Raw genomic sequence first — 17,482 nt, forward strand, 5'->3', positions numbered from 1 at the left:
TGATTACAAAAGCCTCGTACAGATGCCAATAAATGTTAATGTGCCAGTGATAGTCAATTATGGTGCTGTGGTTAAAATGCCATAGTTTATCTTAAAAAGCTAAGACTTTATTATAGAACTAAAAGTGTTTTAATGTGGTTCATGCCACAGTATGTTGCAATTCTTATTGTCTTAGGTTGCTTGCAATTGATTGTGGAGTACAGCAATTGTGAAATCGGGAGGGGGGTTTTATGTAAGGTGAACAGAAAGATTTCCCACTTTACCAGGAGAAGTTATTGTAATTAAACTCTGTTATTTAAATTTGCTTGATATGTACATGTAAATGTTTGGTAATGGTACCACAGCATTGATAAGGGTAGACCCTCTAGTGAAGTGATGAGCGTAGTGTTGCGTTAGTACTTTTCAAAGAAATATAGCTATGTGAAGTACTGCCCTAGCTGCCATTACTGATGAGAGAGGGGAAAATGTGCCAGTTCCAGTTTCGACTGTGGGGGACTGATGATTCTGATGTAATGTCCCTCACATGGGCTGGGACTGGTATTTAAAGGGAACCTGTCACCAGTTTTATGATGTCCTAACTAAGGGCAACATAAATAAGTGACTGATTCTCTTAGCAAAATGCTGGGTCACTTTCTTTAATTGACCCAGTCAATCTGCCAACATCTTGTATTGAAAAGCTCCAGCTGATAATGATGAGTCATGAATATTCATGAGCTCCTGACTCTCCCCGCCCACCTGCTGCTGATTGACAGTTATTTTCCATATGAATCAGCAGCAGGTGGGCAGGGGAGTGGCTATAGCTCTGAATTAAATAAACGCTGGACTCAATGACATCACGCTGGACTCAAATCAGCTCATTGGCATGTGGCCTCTTTGTGTGTATATTATGAGGTAACCATCTGTCACACCAGTAAGTGAATACAGCTAAGGTACTTTTTAGTAGTTAATGATTGTATATAATTAGTTAGATTATAATCAAATATCCACATGACAGGTTCCCTTTAAGGCCGAGTTTGGTTACTGCCGGTCGGGCGATGTGTCAAGGCAAGATTTTGTATCTGCAGACTGCCTTTCAGTGACTCTAGGCTCTGGGACCTGCATTTAATTGGAGCTGAGCCCAGCTGGAGGAGGGAAGAGTAGCCGCAGGTGAAACTCCTGAGTGAACGAACAAGAGAAGCTGTGCAGTTGAGAGGCCTGAATATAAAACCTGCTGAAGTGACGTCTCTCCCACTGGTTTGAGCACTGTACCAATACCACCATCCCACCATGGGCAGAACTGTCAATGATGGGCTGTGTCAAAATCAACCGTAATGATATAGTTATCTCTTAGCTCTACTCTGGGTGAGATTGCACATTCCTGCGATAGTGGTCCCTTACATATGTAAGAAAAATGACCTGCTATGGGGCCTTCGAGAGATGAGTCCTGGTTGCTACTGTGTGGTATAGTCTTCTATGTACAGAGGAATTATAATGTGCACCTTAATTGCTATGTTGCCCCTTCTCTACTGTGTATGCTACAGACAGATCCCTAGACAAGGAACCTTAAAACTGACCCAACTGTTGGACTGCACTAGGTTACTATTATTTGTGGCATTGCCATAGAGAGCTATGTGAGGTCAGGTGTTACAGTGGTGCTCTTCTCAAAATTTGACAACACTTTTTAGAAAATATCAACTATGTGCAATATCAGCCAACCAGTCTAATCTAGTTTGTTTTTGAAAGTATGATTGGAAGAACATTCTGTCTGAACACAGTGTCTTTCATCCATGCATTAATTTGCACTATTCCATCATTTTAAACTTAGAACTTGCAGGATACTGGTTCAATAACCTCAATGAAGATCAAACTATTGCCCCTCTAAATAGCTGTAGACTATTGTAGCGTAAAAGTCAAATTTAAAACATTTTAAATTGTGATTTCCAGAGACTTGTTGGATTGGAGCTAAGAAAATAAGATTGAATGATGGATTGTGTATGCCTAAAATCCTGAAACTTTAATTATAGGGACAAACTTACAAACATATGTATTCAAATCAATTACATTCCTTCTTTTAGAAGATGACATCTGAGTTAGAACCAACGAATTGTGACTTCTGGCTACTGGAATGGAGGTTATGGAGATTGTCAGCAGATCTTATAAATTACTTGAACTGCCCAGCAGTCACATGCTAATGCTGTACACAACTTTCACATACACATTTATACAAAGAGATAGAATAACTGATGCCCCCACTGCAGATGGCAAGAGACCAGTCTGAGGCCAATAGTAGGCTAAGAACTTCAACTAGAGGAGCCATCATCTCAGCCCTGCTCTTGTGTTGGTCTTCTACACTAACCTGTCCTAGCGCTGTCCTCATATTTCTGCATGGGAACTGCGATTGATTGGGCCACTGGGACCTATTGGGATCAAGGAAGGGATCCTAGCTGGCATGCCTGACAGTACAAGCTGGTATCCAGTGCTATTCCTTTAATGGAATTTAGTATACAAATGTGAAGCAAAAAATGAAAACCTGATCTGAATAGAGTTTACATGATACAAGATTCAAAAGGAGATGACTGAGGTCAGGCTGTCACCTGAGCACAAATGGGGCACATTTTGCTGGCCAGCAACAAACTCCATTTGTCATTTCTAACATATAAAAACAGACAGAATAAATAGACTGAGTACATGTAACCCTTTGGCTGCCAGACTAACATCCAAACAGCGAAGGAGTTAGAAGCAGCTGCACGCCACGGGATTCATGAAGCTCTGGGTTATAATGAAGACCTATGTGAGCACTGTAGTGGCCATATAAATATGCCACCTCAAAACATAACAGTTGCAATGCATTCTAATGTAAAAATGACTATTATGCATGATGTGTCCTGTTCTTACTTCCAAAGTGAACACACCAGTCATATTGGTATTTCAGGATCTACTGCAGGCCAGAACTATTCTTTTACTGCAGTCGTGCAGCTGCTTTAACAAAGTTAAATTCAGTCCAGCGTACAGAAGCCAATGGCATGGGCTCAATTCATAGGATCAGGAGGAGGACGAGAAGGGGGTGGACCTGGGGGCATTCGTGAAGGTGGAGGACCTGGTGGAGGTTGCCTCTGTGGTGGTTGATGAGGAGGCTGTTTAGGTGATTGCATTGGAGGTGGTGGAGGGCTTGGTGAAGCACTTCTGGCAGGTGGCTTATAGATAGCCTGGCTTCCATCAGCTTTAACTCTTGTGAAATTGATACAGCGTCCCTAGAAAAAAAAAAAGAGAGAAAACACAAAAACACAATAAATTTTAAAGACTAAAGAAAACTATGATATGCAGGGAAGTAACAAACTGCCTGTCCCTCAAACATCGATTACTGATTCCTCTTCTGAGTGTTGCCCAGCAGAACAACAGTGCAGGCACTACACAGTCAATTAGTATTGGAAGTTTGTGGGAATTTGTCCCCAAAACAGTAGTTTATGGGAAATGATCAAAAGAAACTCATAGTGAAGAAGTGGCTTCTTTTGACTTTTACAAATCCATGTAGTAGAAAACGTTGACAAAACATATCAGTTCCACTGACTTTGAATTGAGTCGCGTGGGGCATGCTCACTTCTCCTATCTGTAGCCCTGTAGCAGGGTGGGGTAGTGGACAAGGCTCCCCAATTCTGGTAATCAATGGAGGTCTTAGCTGTCACCTCCCCATGATATAGCATTTATCACCATTACTGTGGCTAGAATACCCTTTAATATAATGAGCTTAAACTTCTCTAAGAATTCATCTGTCAGCATGTCAATACTTCTGGCCCTGGTAACCCAGCAGGTCAGTGTGCTGATGGCAACATTTTTTGCCCTCCGTTACTATTATCATAGGGACATTGGACACAACAACCAAAAACAATCTAGCTTCAATCTTTCTAGCCTTGGAAATATGACACTTGGATGGTTGCTATGTACAATGTTCCTATAATAACACAGACCTGCCAGACCATAATGGAGATAAGTGTCGCCATGGACAGAATAGAAGATAAATTTTCCCACAAGATTCAGTTCACTGCTGTAGCCCTGTCTCAAAATACAGTACATTGGCCAAGAAAGTGGCTTGTGAGTGACCATATTAGCACTGGTACAAATGCATACTTGTAGACCATTTGGAGAACAAATATAAAGTCTGTTTAGATAATCTAAATGACCTCTCACAAGGAAGTGACTAGTGACATGTTGTCATATGTTCTTACCTTGTCTCCTGTCTGCGGCCTCATTAGTGACACTTGGTCATATCCTCTCCTCAACAGAGCCCAAATCGCATCAAGCTTACCCTGGAGTGAAACATGAAGTCAGAAGTAAGTTCACCTACCATAATTCTAGATGTAGACAGAGATATGTTGTGAAGTAACATCTTCTTTACCTTGATTGGACTGTACCATTTCCTCTCCTGTGGATTATTACGGCGCATGTTTTTCTTTGGTTTAGGCTCCCAGGGTTCAAATTCTTGCTCTGGCAGTTTAATGACAGCATTTTTGGGTTTCTCTAGTTTTGCTCCTTCTTCAGTGGAGCCCTTACCACCCCACCTCACCTACAGTTAAAAAAAAAAAAAATCTATTTAACATATACTACATCTACATGTCTGTTTTAGGACTTTTTCACACAAAGTAATTTTCCATCCGGATGCGATATATGTCGTGATTGCATAGCATCCAGACTGAATCCTGACCCATTCATTTCAATGGGCCTGTGTACATGAGTGCCATTTTTCATCATCTGTGTGTTCATGAAAAATTGCACTATGTTCTATATTGTGTGTTTTTCACATAGCCCTGTCTCTATAGAAGTAAATGGGGCTTGCATGAAAAACGAAAAGAATCCGGATGCAATGCGTTTTTCACTGATGGTTGCTAGGAGATGTAGATTGTTACTCCAGTTTTTTTTCAAGTGTGTGAAAAACACGTGCAATCTGGATACAATCTGAACAAAGAGGGAGCACACACGGAACACAATCGCAGACAGAACTTATTGAACTTGCGTGCAAAACCACCATTTTTTCCTGAACAGCTCCTCACACAATCCAAATCGCTTATGTGAAAGAGTCCTAAGCAAACACTTCAAATGAAATAACTATTCTGGAGTATCTTTTCTTTGAACTTGCTCTGTGATGTCACTCTACCATTCCTGCTAGAAATGTATAAATACATGTACAACTTGGTGTTATTATTTCCCTTGTAACGGTGCGTGTCCCTACACACGCTGATGCTGTTGAACCTTTACTGTCAGTGTTATAGCTATTGGATTAGTAAACACCACAACTGCCCCTGTTTTACCTCCATCCTCTTTATACCCCCAACGCCTCTTCCTCCATAATAAGATGCATCCACAGTTGGCCACTTTTTCTTTGGTAAACCGTCCTCATCATCAGATTCCTGAATAAACAAGATTAAAAAAGTAAACTCATTATACATTTCTTCTGAGTCGGTGCGGACAGCACTATCAAGCAAGTTCAATAACATTTTAGGTAAAGGTAAGTGCTAACACCCCTATCATATATACCTCTTCCGAAGACCCACAAAAATCTAAACTACAGGCCACCCATTAGCCAGATTGTTGAACAGTGTTAGTGTTAGGTGAACCCTAAACCATAAGCAAGACCAAGACAAGTTTCTTTTGACAGTTGAAAATAAGTAGTTGTCTCCCCTTGAACATTAGTGGCATATTTTTAGGATATGCCACCAATGTCATATAGGTGCAGGTCGCATCTCTGTCTTCGGGGGAGCTCAACAATTTTCAGAAGTCACATAGAAGTGAAGTTCCCTCCATTCACTTCTATGGAACTGCCAGAAATAGCAGAGCCAGTGCTTTGCTATTTTTGGCATTCCCCTAAAAATGAATGTAGGGTGGTCACTCATTGTCATGACCCGGGTTGTATTCGAACCGGGATCTTCCTGGTCTCTTAAACCATAGCCTTACCTGTTGTGCTACAGAAGAGATCTAGACTTTGGGAATGTCCTTACTGTGTTCAACACTGCATCATACTCTCTAGCTCCACCTGCTGCCAGCTGTGGACAATTCTCAATCTGGACAGCCTTTAAATAGGAAGTGAGGTCATCACTCAGTGCCCGTTTATTTGGATTTCTTCCCTGGGTGTTTTGACTTCAGTGATCTTCCTTGTATTGAACTCCTGCCTGATATCCCGACTATTCTACAGCCTGCTGATTTTGTACCTTGCCGCCAGATCGTGTATGACCTTAGCCTGCCTGACTCTTCTCCGGATTTTGATTGTGAACTATTTGCCTGACGACGCTTTGCCTGGATCTCAAGCACACTATTTCCACTTCGGACACTACCTTTTACAGGTACCTTACACTCATGCACAATGCGATCTCACTTTCTTTGGGAGCTTCATTCTTTGGGTGCCACCAATGTTTCAGATGACAACCCCTTTAACTCTCTTGATGCAACAGCTGTTCAGAACATTAGCCACAGCATGTTGACCTTGAACTATCCATCCCACATCTCATTCCACTTAGTTTTTGACCATCTACAATCTGGCGTCGGCCCCAACTCCAGTGAATCTGCACTAACCAAAGTTATTACATGTTTAAATTAAATGTAATTTCTCTGAGCTCCTTCTTCTACACGTAGACTTGTCCTCTGCCTTCAACACAGTTGACCACTCCCTCCTGTCACAAACTCTCATATCCTCGGCATCAGAGACTTGTTCCTTTCTTGGATCACTTCATACATCACTAATCAAACATTCAGTGTCTCCCATTCACACACCACCTCTTCATAACACCTTCTCTCTGTTAACGTCCCTTAAGGCTCTGTCCTGGGGCCCCTACTCTTCCACATTTATATCTTCAACCTGGGACAGCTCATAAAGTCCCACGAGTTTCAATACCACCTCTATGCTGATGACACCCAAATTTACCTCTCTGGTCCAGATGTCACTTCCCTACAATACAGAACCTTAGCATGTATATCAGCTATATCAGTTAATGGCTCTCTTTTAAAATTCTTACATCCACTGCCCTGGGATAACATTTGATCCTGTCCTTCAACCCACACACCCAAGCCCTTTCCACCTCTTGCTGCCACCAAGTCAATAACATGTCGTGCATGTTCTCTCCCTTTTAGATGTACAGCGCCCAGGAACTTAAAAATAAATAATAAAATATAACAATAATGAATCCCAACTCCAGTCCTCATCCCTGTTCTTTCATTGTGAAGGTACCATCATTATTTTGACTTGAGTCGTGCAGCTGGGAGCATCTGATAAATGGCCCCTTTTGTTCTGTAAAGATAGATTCATAGGGAATACAGAAACATTCCAAAGATCATGTGACATGTCTGCAGACGACATGGAGGAAAGAATTTAAGCCTTCTAGACAAAAAAATAAAATGCCACATGATGATAATACAAAGTCAAATCAGAGTTCATCTATTAAGGAGCCGTTCTGCCAAATCATAAACAGATGGCGTCTTTTGTTTAGGAACCCAAATGATGTCCACTGTAATTAAAAGGGTTTTCTCAATATAGACATTGGTGCTTTATCATTTGGGAGTCCAAATAGTAAGAATGTATCCAGAAAAAGATGTGTGGAGCTGACACGAGACAAAACAGCACAGTGCTTCCCCGGTGTTTCATTGTACAAACTGGGATCAAAATAGTTGGACCCTTACCAGCTGGACATTGGACCAACTGGACATTTCAATAAGTGTAATACTTTGTTTTTCCTGCAGGGGCACTGCAGCAATAGTAAGCAGTTACAAAACATGATCAGCTTGGCTCACAATCTAAAAGGGGAGATCGAAAGCAGGAAACGCTTACAAAACTGGTGGATGTTGTGAGGCGTCAAAGATGATAAAGTATATATGAAAATACATTTTTTGTGGAAGGTTTTTGAATTCGTATTTTTTTCATAGATGCAGTTGATGAGTCTCTTGATGTTATAGAACAATGGACACATTGTCTAGAGGTCGTGGTGAGACATACCATACATAGGGAGGATTGAAAAAGGAAACCTGTGTATATATATCCACAGAGTCAGAGTGGAAGAGGGAGGTTCTAGATAATGTATTGAACTGTGAATGAAGATTTTGTTGGATGGCACATGGCTAACCCAGCAGGTAAAAAAAAAATGAAAAACCTCTTACATTCCAGTGAAAGAATTTTACTGTTTCCAGGGTTTGTACAGGTTTTACTCAATATTCATGTGTGATATTTCCTGCATATATTGCAGGAGTAATTACAATTTTATATTATTGTACTGTATAATGTAAGATATGGTAGATAGTCATTGAAAGACATGCTTAAAGGGGTTGTCTCATCAATGACAGTCATTTGTATACTACCAGTGTCGGAATGGCAAAAGTTTGACCTCTGTGACCTTTGCTGATCTCTAATATAAAGTGACAGTACTAGTGCTAGAAATGCGCCATGCCACTTGCCTCCTGTTAGGTCCAGTTGGTTTTCTTTAAGGGCTGCATGGTCAGCCAATTATAGTCAATGACCTACCATGTGGCCTTCTAGAAAAAAACGAGCAGAGCAAATCTGTCAGCACATTCCGAACTAGGCAGCACTTGATTTTCAAAGGGTGGTGTACAAGTGCCTTATTGCCCAAAATGGAGACAGGAAAGATTCCCTCTTATTAAAAATGTCTACATAAATTATATTACATGGGGGGGAGGGGGCTAGATTTATCAATCTGGTGTAAAGTAGAACTTGCTTAGTTGCCCATAGCAACAAATCAGATTCCACTTTTCATTTTCCAAAAGAGCTGTGAAAAATGAAAGGTGGAATCTGATTGGTTGCTATAGGCAACTAAGCCAGTTCTACTTTACACCAGTTTGATAAATCTCCATAAGAGTGTGTAAAGGCTAAGTAATTCAGTGTGGGCCATGAAAAACAGACCCTTGTCCCTTGTGTGGCTTGTACAGGATAATGCTTATCTGACCTCATTCATCAAAACTGTCTTTGTAGCCCATAGCAAGCAATCAGAGATCAGCTTTCATTTTACCACAGCAGTTTAAGAAATTAATGAGGCCCATCGTATCCTTCCCTGCCAGTCGAGTGGCACTTTTTGTGCAGAGGACAGGAATGGTATGTGTGAGGGAGTCCAAAACACTGTATGGAACTCATAGCGTAGGACTGTTTTTCTGGTGAATTTTCTAACCTTCCTGTTCCAGCAAAAAGCAGTATACAAGGTTTATGAGAAATGTTAAGAAATTGACATGAAAATTATCTCAGCAGAACATGTCGATGTATACTTAATAACAGGGTTATGCCATGGTGGATGTAAACAATGAAAATTAGACCAGATCATATAGTACATGACAATACATTTCTAACAAGGCTAGAACCAGCCCTGTACAACACATGGGTCCAGAGATCTCCACATTTACTGCCCCAAATGCTAGATTATCATCAGCTCAGGAGGTGTGTCCTTTCTGCTGCAGCTCTCTCCTAGTAACTGCCACAGCTTCTAACAGAACAAATGGCTGGTAGCAGTAGAAGATTTAAAGGTTTTTCCGAGATTTTAATACTGATGACCTGTCCTCAAGATAGGTCCTCGGTATCTGATCTGTGGTGGTCTGACACCCAGGACCCCTGCCGATCAGCTGTGTGAGAAGGCAGCAGCGCTCCTATACAATGTATGGAGCTATGCGTGGTATTACGCTCAGCCCCATTCACTTCTATGGGGCTGAGCTGCGCCTAGGCAATGTGACAGATGAACATGTTGTCACAGGCCTAGGAAAAGCTGCGAGAAGGCCGCGGAGCTTCTCAAACAGCCGATTCGTGGGGGTCCTGGGTATCCTGAGGTCACCAGTATTAAAATCTCGAAAAACCCCTTTAAACTGAGCATGTTCAAACAGCTCAGTGAGATGGATAAAAAATAAGGAAAAGAACCAACAGCAGGTGGCGCTATACAGATACATTTAATTGAATAGGTCTAGCTATACTACATTTTTTACAGTTACAAAAATATTCAGATCTAGATGTTGTTTTGAAAAATGTAGAATATATTTCGTGACAACCCCTTTGAATCACTTCACCAGAAGGCACAATGAGTGTCAGTTTAACAGGAGTTACAGGAGGGGGATAAACAGAAGTGAGTGGCATTTAGTCCGTTGCAATAAACCATCCATGATGAAGCATGGTTCCCTCTACCCAGGTGTATTAATTTACAAAACTATAGGTACTGGCACACACAAAATTCACACAAACAGCACCAAAATCCACTTCATGATTCAATAATCGGCATTTTGCACAGCTATGGGTACACAGATTCTGGAACCCAGCAGTGTATATGGACATATACGAGCAATTCTGAGCGTAAATACTGTTTCTTCTAGAAAGACAGGGCAACTTGCCATACTTCACATCTGACTCTGTGCTGATTTCATGCGGCATTCACAAAACAACATAAAGTGAGCAAAGGGTTGTGGCGGCCTCCATGGTCACCAGACAGTGAGTGACTTTTATCTGTGGGGTTACATGAAGGGTGAAGTTTATGAAACTAATTCCAGCCAGTCCACAAACTAAAATGTCTGGAATATGGGACAGGTGGTGTTGCTGAAGGTGATCCTGAAAATGGTAAGAAGGGCACAACTTTGCATAGCCTCTGTCAGAAACCACTTCCACCATCTCCTGTAACGGGTACATATCTCATGCTTCCATTATCCTGTACAAACCACACAGGGTTCTGTTTTTCGAGGCCTACCCTATAGTACTTCTGTAAGGGTCAGGTGGTCTAGAGTGATTTAGCTGTGAATACCTCAATTCTTGTTGGTCTAGGACAGTATTTATCGCTGTTTCTAAGCCAAGTAACCCCAAAAAAAAATTACTTCAAAGTATCCCCAAAGCTATGTGTGTACCCTCTAGACAGAGAGAAAGGGGGGAATTTATCATTCTCGTCCTCCATTTCTGGCATAATAAAGTAACAAACTTCTGGGTTCATTTATCAAACTGGTATAAAGTAGAACTGGCTTAGTTGCCCATAGCAACCAATCAAATTCAACATTTCATTTTCCAAAGGAGCTGTCAAAGATAAAAGGTGGAATCTAATTAGTTGCTATGGGCAAATAAGCCAGGTCTACTTTAAACCAGTTTGATAAATGACCCTATTCGTGTTTGTGACTTTTTAAACCTTAAATCTAGGCACAAGTGGTGTTTCTACGCCACCCACTACACTTTCCCAAGAAGGGGGCGTGGCAAGGCTGGGGAGAGGCCCAGCTTATTTATTTTCTTTTACGCCATTTTTCTGGCATCAAAAAAGACTATGCCAACTCTGAGCTGGCGTAGATTTCACTCTAAGCACACGGACTGCTGAAGGATGCACCTAATTTATGACAAGGTGTAGTCCAAAATGGTGGTCCATGATAAACCCCCCTGCAAACTTCAGTTATGTCCATAGGGTCTAAGGTGTTGTACTGCACATTGTCCATGGTAGTCAAGGGTGGCATAGCAATTAATACCTAATATGATTACAGGGTTAATAATGGTGATATGTGACACCAAAAATATCTAATTAATTAGAATTACTCCAAATAGGTCCGGAATTCTTTATAAGGTTTGGGGTCCTGGTTTTCTGATACAAAGCTCCATATTCCTTGCTTACCTCCTTTACACAGCCATAGAGTACGTGGTGTTGGCCTGCAGCCATAGCTAGAGGGATCTCACTGCACAAAGGTTTATATAGAGATCTATGCTGAAGCAACCACTTTATAGGCCTCAAACGTGGCATGACATGGTTGATGTAAAAAATGGAAATAATGATGGCATGACATGGTTGATGTAAAAAATGGAAATTAGTCTCTTTCTAACAAAGCTAGAACCAGCTCTGTACCTCACATGGATCCAGAGTTCGCCCCATTTATTGGTCCAATTACTATGCTAAATTCTCTTCAGGCTAGCAGCTCAGGGGGCATACCCTTCTCTGGTGGCAGTTTCAGGATGAAACTTAGCACGTGTGACCTCCTCAGTTAGTGGACATGCACATTACTATACAGCTTAAACATCAGGGGGCACCATTATAATGATGTCATGAGAATATCTCACACCTGGAGCATATTTGTAACAGAAAGTAAATTATATTAAAATTACATTTAATGGAGACACAACCTCTTTAGATGGAATTCTAGCCATTTCTTAAGTTGGATTTACATGGCTCGAATATCGGGCCGATTATCGGGAGTGAACGTTCCTATGAATGCTCATTCCCAATAATCTGCCTGTCTAAAGGTGCTGCAGATCACCTGATGAATGAGCGAAATGCTTGTTAATCTGTTGAAATGATCTGAGGTGTGGACACCTCAATCATCGTTCCTTGGCAGCAGATTGTGTGGTCTAAACAGCACTCTGTTGTCCAGGGGCAATGATTTTGTATGAGGACAAGCAGCAGCCATCGCTCATCCTCATACCGTGGAGGTGATCGCTGCATGTAAATTCAGTGCTTCACCTCCACTTAGGCTACTTTCACATTCGCGTTTGGTGCGGATCCGTCATGGATCTGCACTGATAATAGAACCGCATGCATCCGTTCAGAACAGATCTGTTTGTATTATCTTTAACATTGCCAAAACGTTTTCTTTTGTGTCAGTGAAAACGGATCTGTCCCCATTGACTTACATTGTGTGTCAGGACACAAGCAGCGTTTTGGTGTCTGCCTCCAGAGCGGAACGGAGGCAAACTGATGCATTCTGATCGGATCCTTATCCATTCAGAATGCATTAGGGCAAAACTGATCCGTTTTGGACCGCTTGTGAGAGCCTTGAAACGGATCTCACAAACAGAAACCAAAACGCCAGTGTGAACATAGCCTAACAAGCAGCCGACTGTCTGGAAGGAACACTTCTTTCCAGACAATCGGCTTCTCCTTGCGCCGTGTAAATCCACCTTTAGTTACCTCTGCAAAAAGCTGTATGACAATCAATATGGCTTGCCATTACAGCTCCCACATGGGCTAATCCTACAACTTGACCAAAGCCGAATTTAGTTCTTGGACTCTAATGGGAAATATTCTTTATCAACCGTTACATCACACTCATAATACAGTGGACAAATGGAGCGTGGAGAGGTCCAAGAACAAGGTGAAGGTTAGATGCATTGCATGCAGGTATACAAGGCTCAATACTCACTGGTGCTGGAGGAGGAGGTGGTGGTGGCTCTTTAATCACCTGTCAAAAAACAGACATATATTTCAGCATAACCCCTTCCCACCTGTCACATTCAGGCCTATGGATGTAATGAACATGGGTCATCAGCTTGGAACTACCTCTATTAAACAGAGCAGAGAGCGTCAAGAAAAAGTTGCTCTAGTTTTGGCAGATGTGGTCCATTCATGGAGGCTGACATGTAATACTAACTTTACCCAGTAGGGGCCACTGCAGGGGAAATGCAGCGCTGCCCAGCAGTGATAGGCGATCAATGGATTTCCTTCATGAAACAATGGTGATTTTCTATGATAACTAAGGGCAATAAAATATTTTTATCCACAATATACACATTTCTGGATGGAGAAATCTGCCGTGGAGAAACATCTCTTTAAATTGGGACATCTATAAGGAGCCTTAAAGGTTCTAATTCAAAGACTACAAGCAAATATCTTCAAAGCTAGGAGAAACTGCTACACAAAGCTTATTGTATATTGCAGAAGATTTCGTCATACAATGAATAAATATTATTTGCTGAAAATGGATTGCATCATTGCCAGTACTCACCACAGTGCAGCAAAGTGGCCAAAACCACCAAAGCAAAGCCAGGAAAAGTAGAAGGAAGAGTATCAGCAGGGCAATGAAGAGAATGATTCCAGTGCGCTGCGGAAGATATTGGATCTTATTATCACATAGGTACTTGGTGGCCAGATAGATACCAAACTATTATTCTATGACTGTGATGGCTAACCTCCGGGACTCCAGCTGTGGTAAAACTACAACTCCCAAGATGCACACTTGCTTGGCTGTTCTCAGAACTCCATAGATTTGAATGGAGCATGCTGGGACTCGTAGTTTCACCACAGCTAGAGTGCCGGAAATGTATTAGGGCAAAGTTTTGAAAGGCAAAATAGCAGACTAAAAACACAATACAGACACATATGAATAATACTCCCATACAGTGTCCAACTATGTACACTTGTGGCCAAAAGTTTTGAGAATTACATAAATATTGGAAATTGGAAAAGTTGCTGCTTAAGTTTTTATAATAGCAATTTGCATATACTCCAGAATGTTATGAAGAGTGATCAGATGAATTGCATAGTCCTTCTTTGGCATGAAAATTAACTTAATCCCAAAAAAACCTGCAAAGAAACGCGTGCAGCCACCATTGCGTTGCATAAAAATGGCTTCACAGGCAAGGATATTGTGGCTACTAAGATTGCACCTCAATCAACAATTTATAGGATCATCAAGAACTTCAAGGAAAGAGGTTCAATTCTTATTAAGAAGGCTTCAGGGCATCCAAGAAAGTCCAGCAAGCGCCAGGATCGTCTCCTAAAGAGGATTCAGCTGCGGGATCGGAGTGCCACCAGTGCAGAGCTTGCTCAGGAATGGCAGCAGGCAGGTGTGAGCGCATCTGCATGCACAGTGAGGCGAAGACTTTTGGAAGATGGCCTGGTGTCAAGAAGGGCAGCAAAGAAGCCACTTCTCTCAAAAAAAAAATCAGGGACAGATTGATCTTCTGCAGAAAGTATGGTGAATGGACTGCTGAGGACTGGGGCAAAGTCATATTCTCCAATGAAGCCTCTTTCCGATTGTTTGGGGCATCTGGAAAAAGGCTTGTCTGGAGAAGAAAAGGTGAGCGCTACCATCAGTCCTGTGTCATGCCAACAGTAAAGCATCCTGAGACCATTCATGTGTGGGGTTGCTTCTCATTCAAGGGAGTGGGCTCACTCACAATTGTGCCCAAAAAAACAGCCATGAATAAAGAATGGTACCAAAACACCCTCCAACAGCAACTTCTTCCAACAATCCAACAACAGTTTGGTGAAGAACAATGCATTTTCCAGCACGATGGAGCACCGTGCCATAAGGCAAAAGTGATAACTAAGTGGCTCGGGGACCAAAACGTTGACATTGTGGTCAATCCTCAAGAGGCGCGTGGACAAACAAAAACCCACTAATTCTGACAAACTCCAAGAAGTGATTATGAAAGAATGGGTTGCTATCAGTCAGGAATTGGCCCAGAAGTTGATTGAGAGCATGCCCAGTCGAATTGCAGAGGTCCTGAAAAAGAACGGCCAACACTGCAAATACTGACTCTTTGCATAAATGTCATGTAATTGTCGATAAAAGCCTTTGAAACGTTTGAAGTGCGTGTAATTATATTTCACTACATCACAGAAACAACTGAAACAAAGATCTAAAAGCAGTTTAGCAGCAAACTTTGTGAAAACTAATATTTTTGTCATTCTCAAAACTTTTGGCCATGACTGTACAAGCTGCATAATACTGCCAACAAAATACTGTAGTATGCAGTATCCAAATAATACTACCCTTAAGAAACCAAAAATACTGTCATATAGTTCCCAAAAATACAGAAAAACAGCTCCCACATTCACTGCTAAATAATATTGAAAGGTTTCTGGGTTAATCTTCATCAAGAGTGGTAAAGGGGTTAGAGGTGGCAATGCCTAGTAGTGGTGAAGTTTGAAATGGTGCCAACTCTGCCATCTATAGTAGTAAAAGATCTAAATGGGTTGCCCAAAGGAAATCTCTATCCCCTGACCCCTTGCTGCTGGTGTGAATGGAGAGGCGGCCACGAATCCATTAATTTCCATGTCTGTTCTGCCTGAGGAGGTGGTGATGGTAAGTACAATAAAGGAATTCAAGAGGGGCCTGGATGTATTTCTGGAGTGTAATAATATTACAGGCTATAGCTACTAGAGAGGGGTCGTTGATCCAGGGAGTTATTTTGATTGCCTGATTGGAGTCGGGAAGGAATTTTTTATTCCCCTAAAGTGGGGAAAATTGGCTTCTATCTCACAGTTTTTTTTTTTTTGCCTTCCTCTGGATCAACTTGCAGGATGAAAGGCCGAACTGGATGGACAAATGGCTTTTTTCGGCCTTAAAGGGAGTCTTTCACCTATACTGACCGTTATAGAACACTAACACCATTATCAGTATTATAGTCCCCATATGTGAATGCTACTTACTGTTTAGCTGGCCGTCACTTATTTTCTTCAAAAAACACTTTTATTCAATATGAAAATTAGGTCTGAAGGTGCCCAGAGGCGGCGTTCAAGCGGCCGGTGCCCAGGCCCCTCGTCGCCGGCTAGATCGAGATGTTGGGGTCGGCGCATGCGCAATAAACGCTCGGATGCTGATGCCCACAATGGGTATTGCTGTGAGCAGGCACGGTGATTCGGATGCACGGCGCAGGTGCAGCATTTCACACTGAAGGGAGGAGGTTAGCAGAAGAACCTAGAGGGGGCCAGAGTGGTAAAAGGGCAGGGGTTTCAGATGAATAGCGACGAGGGGCCTGGGCACTGGCCGCTTAAACGCCGCCCCTGGGCACCTTCAGCCCTAATTTGCATATTGAATAAAAGTGTTTTTTGAAGAAAATAAGCGACGGCCAGCTAAACAGCAAGTAGCATTCACATATGGGGACTATAATGCTAATAATGGTGTTAGTGTTCTATAACGGTCAATATAGGTGAAAGACTCCCTTCAAATAATTAAGATAGGAACACTTTAATGGAGGCATCCCAGATTTTAGGATAGTAGAGGGTTTAATGTTAACATCCACAAAGAGGTCTAACGTGCAAAAAGAGCCAATTATAAGGTCTTTGGTATTCTAGGAAAGGGAAGGAGTCATTGGTTTAACCCCTGCTACTCTGGGACAGTAAGGGAGTTTATCATAAAGTCCCTGGTGGTCTAGGATTAATTATAAATCCCCTTGTGGTCAAGGCTGGCCTACAATATCGGAGGCCCAGTTTGCCACCTCCAAAACTGGCCGTTTTGTTAGAGAGGGACAAGATATAGTTTGTGACACATAACTAGTCTGTCGTTTTAAGGTGCACCCACGATACTTACACAATGTGTACTGGTGATGCTCACAGAACTAGAGATAAAGTTGAGGCCCATGTTCATGCTGACCTGTAGATACATCACCCTAAAAAAGAAGATGAAGAAATCAAGACCACCTTCCACAATAAGAATGTTTGGAGTCCTAGACTAGGGTAAGCCAAGTACTGCCTTCCCTAACCTGTAGACACGTCCCTTTTTACACAAGCAGAGCTGATCAGGGTATGCCAAACCCTGCAGCACTGCTCTTCCCTTGAGACACCCAGCGATCACGTGATTCACTGCATAGTGCTCACTAAGCTCCAGGCATGAATGCTCTGATCACTCACCAGTGTATGCTCGCACAATACTCTTGTAGGCCATTCAGTGACTGTGCAGTACCCCAGATGAGGTATCTGCAAATGTTTGATAATGCACTGTTATGGTAATGTTCTGCATTTAATGTTATGTGATACACTGTTATGTTATATAACACACTCAGTATGTTCCAGCGTGAGTC

The 17,482-nt window shown here is 42.0% G+C and overlaps 1 protein-coding gene across 1 annotated transcript in view; it reads right to left on the reverse strand.

The window, feature by feature from the left end:
* Window positions 1–1,006: 1,006 nt before the first annotated feature.
* Window positions 1,007–17,482, reverse strand: part of LOC121003266 (anthrax toxin receptor 1-like) — an 85,996-nt gene continuing 69,520 nt past the window's right edge. The window contains exons 12-18 of the mRNA XM_040434965.1: window positions 16,993–17,071; window positions 13,681–13,776; window positions 13,099–13,137; window positions 5,283–5,381; window positions 4,373–4,540; window positions 4,203–4,283; window positions 1,007–3,230 (exon numbers count right to left, since the gene is read on the reverse strand). Of these exons, the coding sequence (XP_040290899.1) occupies window positions 3,009–3,230; window positions 4,203–4,283; window positions 4,373–4,540; window positions 5,283–5,381; window positions 13,099–13,137; window positions 13,681–13,776; window positions 16,993–17,071 (784 nt within the window). The 3' untranslated portion in view covers window positions 1,007–3,008. The remainder of the gene's footprint in view (window positions 3,231–4,202; window positions 4,284–4,372; window positions 4,541–5,282; window positions 5,382–13,098; window positions 13,138–13,680; window positions 13,777–16,992; window positions 17,072–17,482) is intronic.

Source organism: Bufo bufo, chromosome 6 (genome assembly GCF_905171765.1).
Source record: "Bufo bufo chromosome 6, aBufBuf1.1, whole genome shotgun sequence".
In the NCBI taxonomy this organism is placed as follows: Eukaryota; Metazoa; Chordata; class Amphibia; order Anura; family Bufonidae; genus Bufo; species Bufo bufo.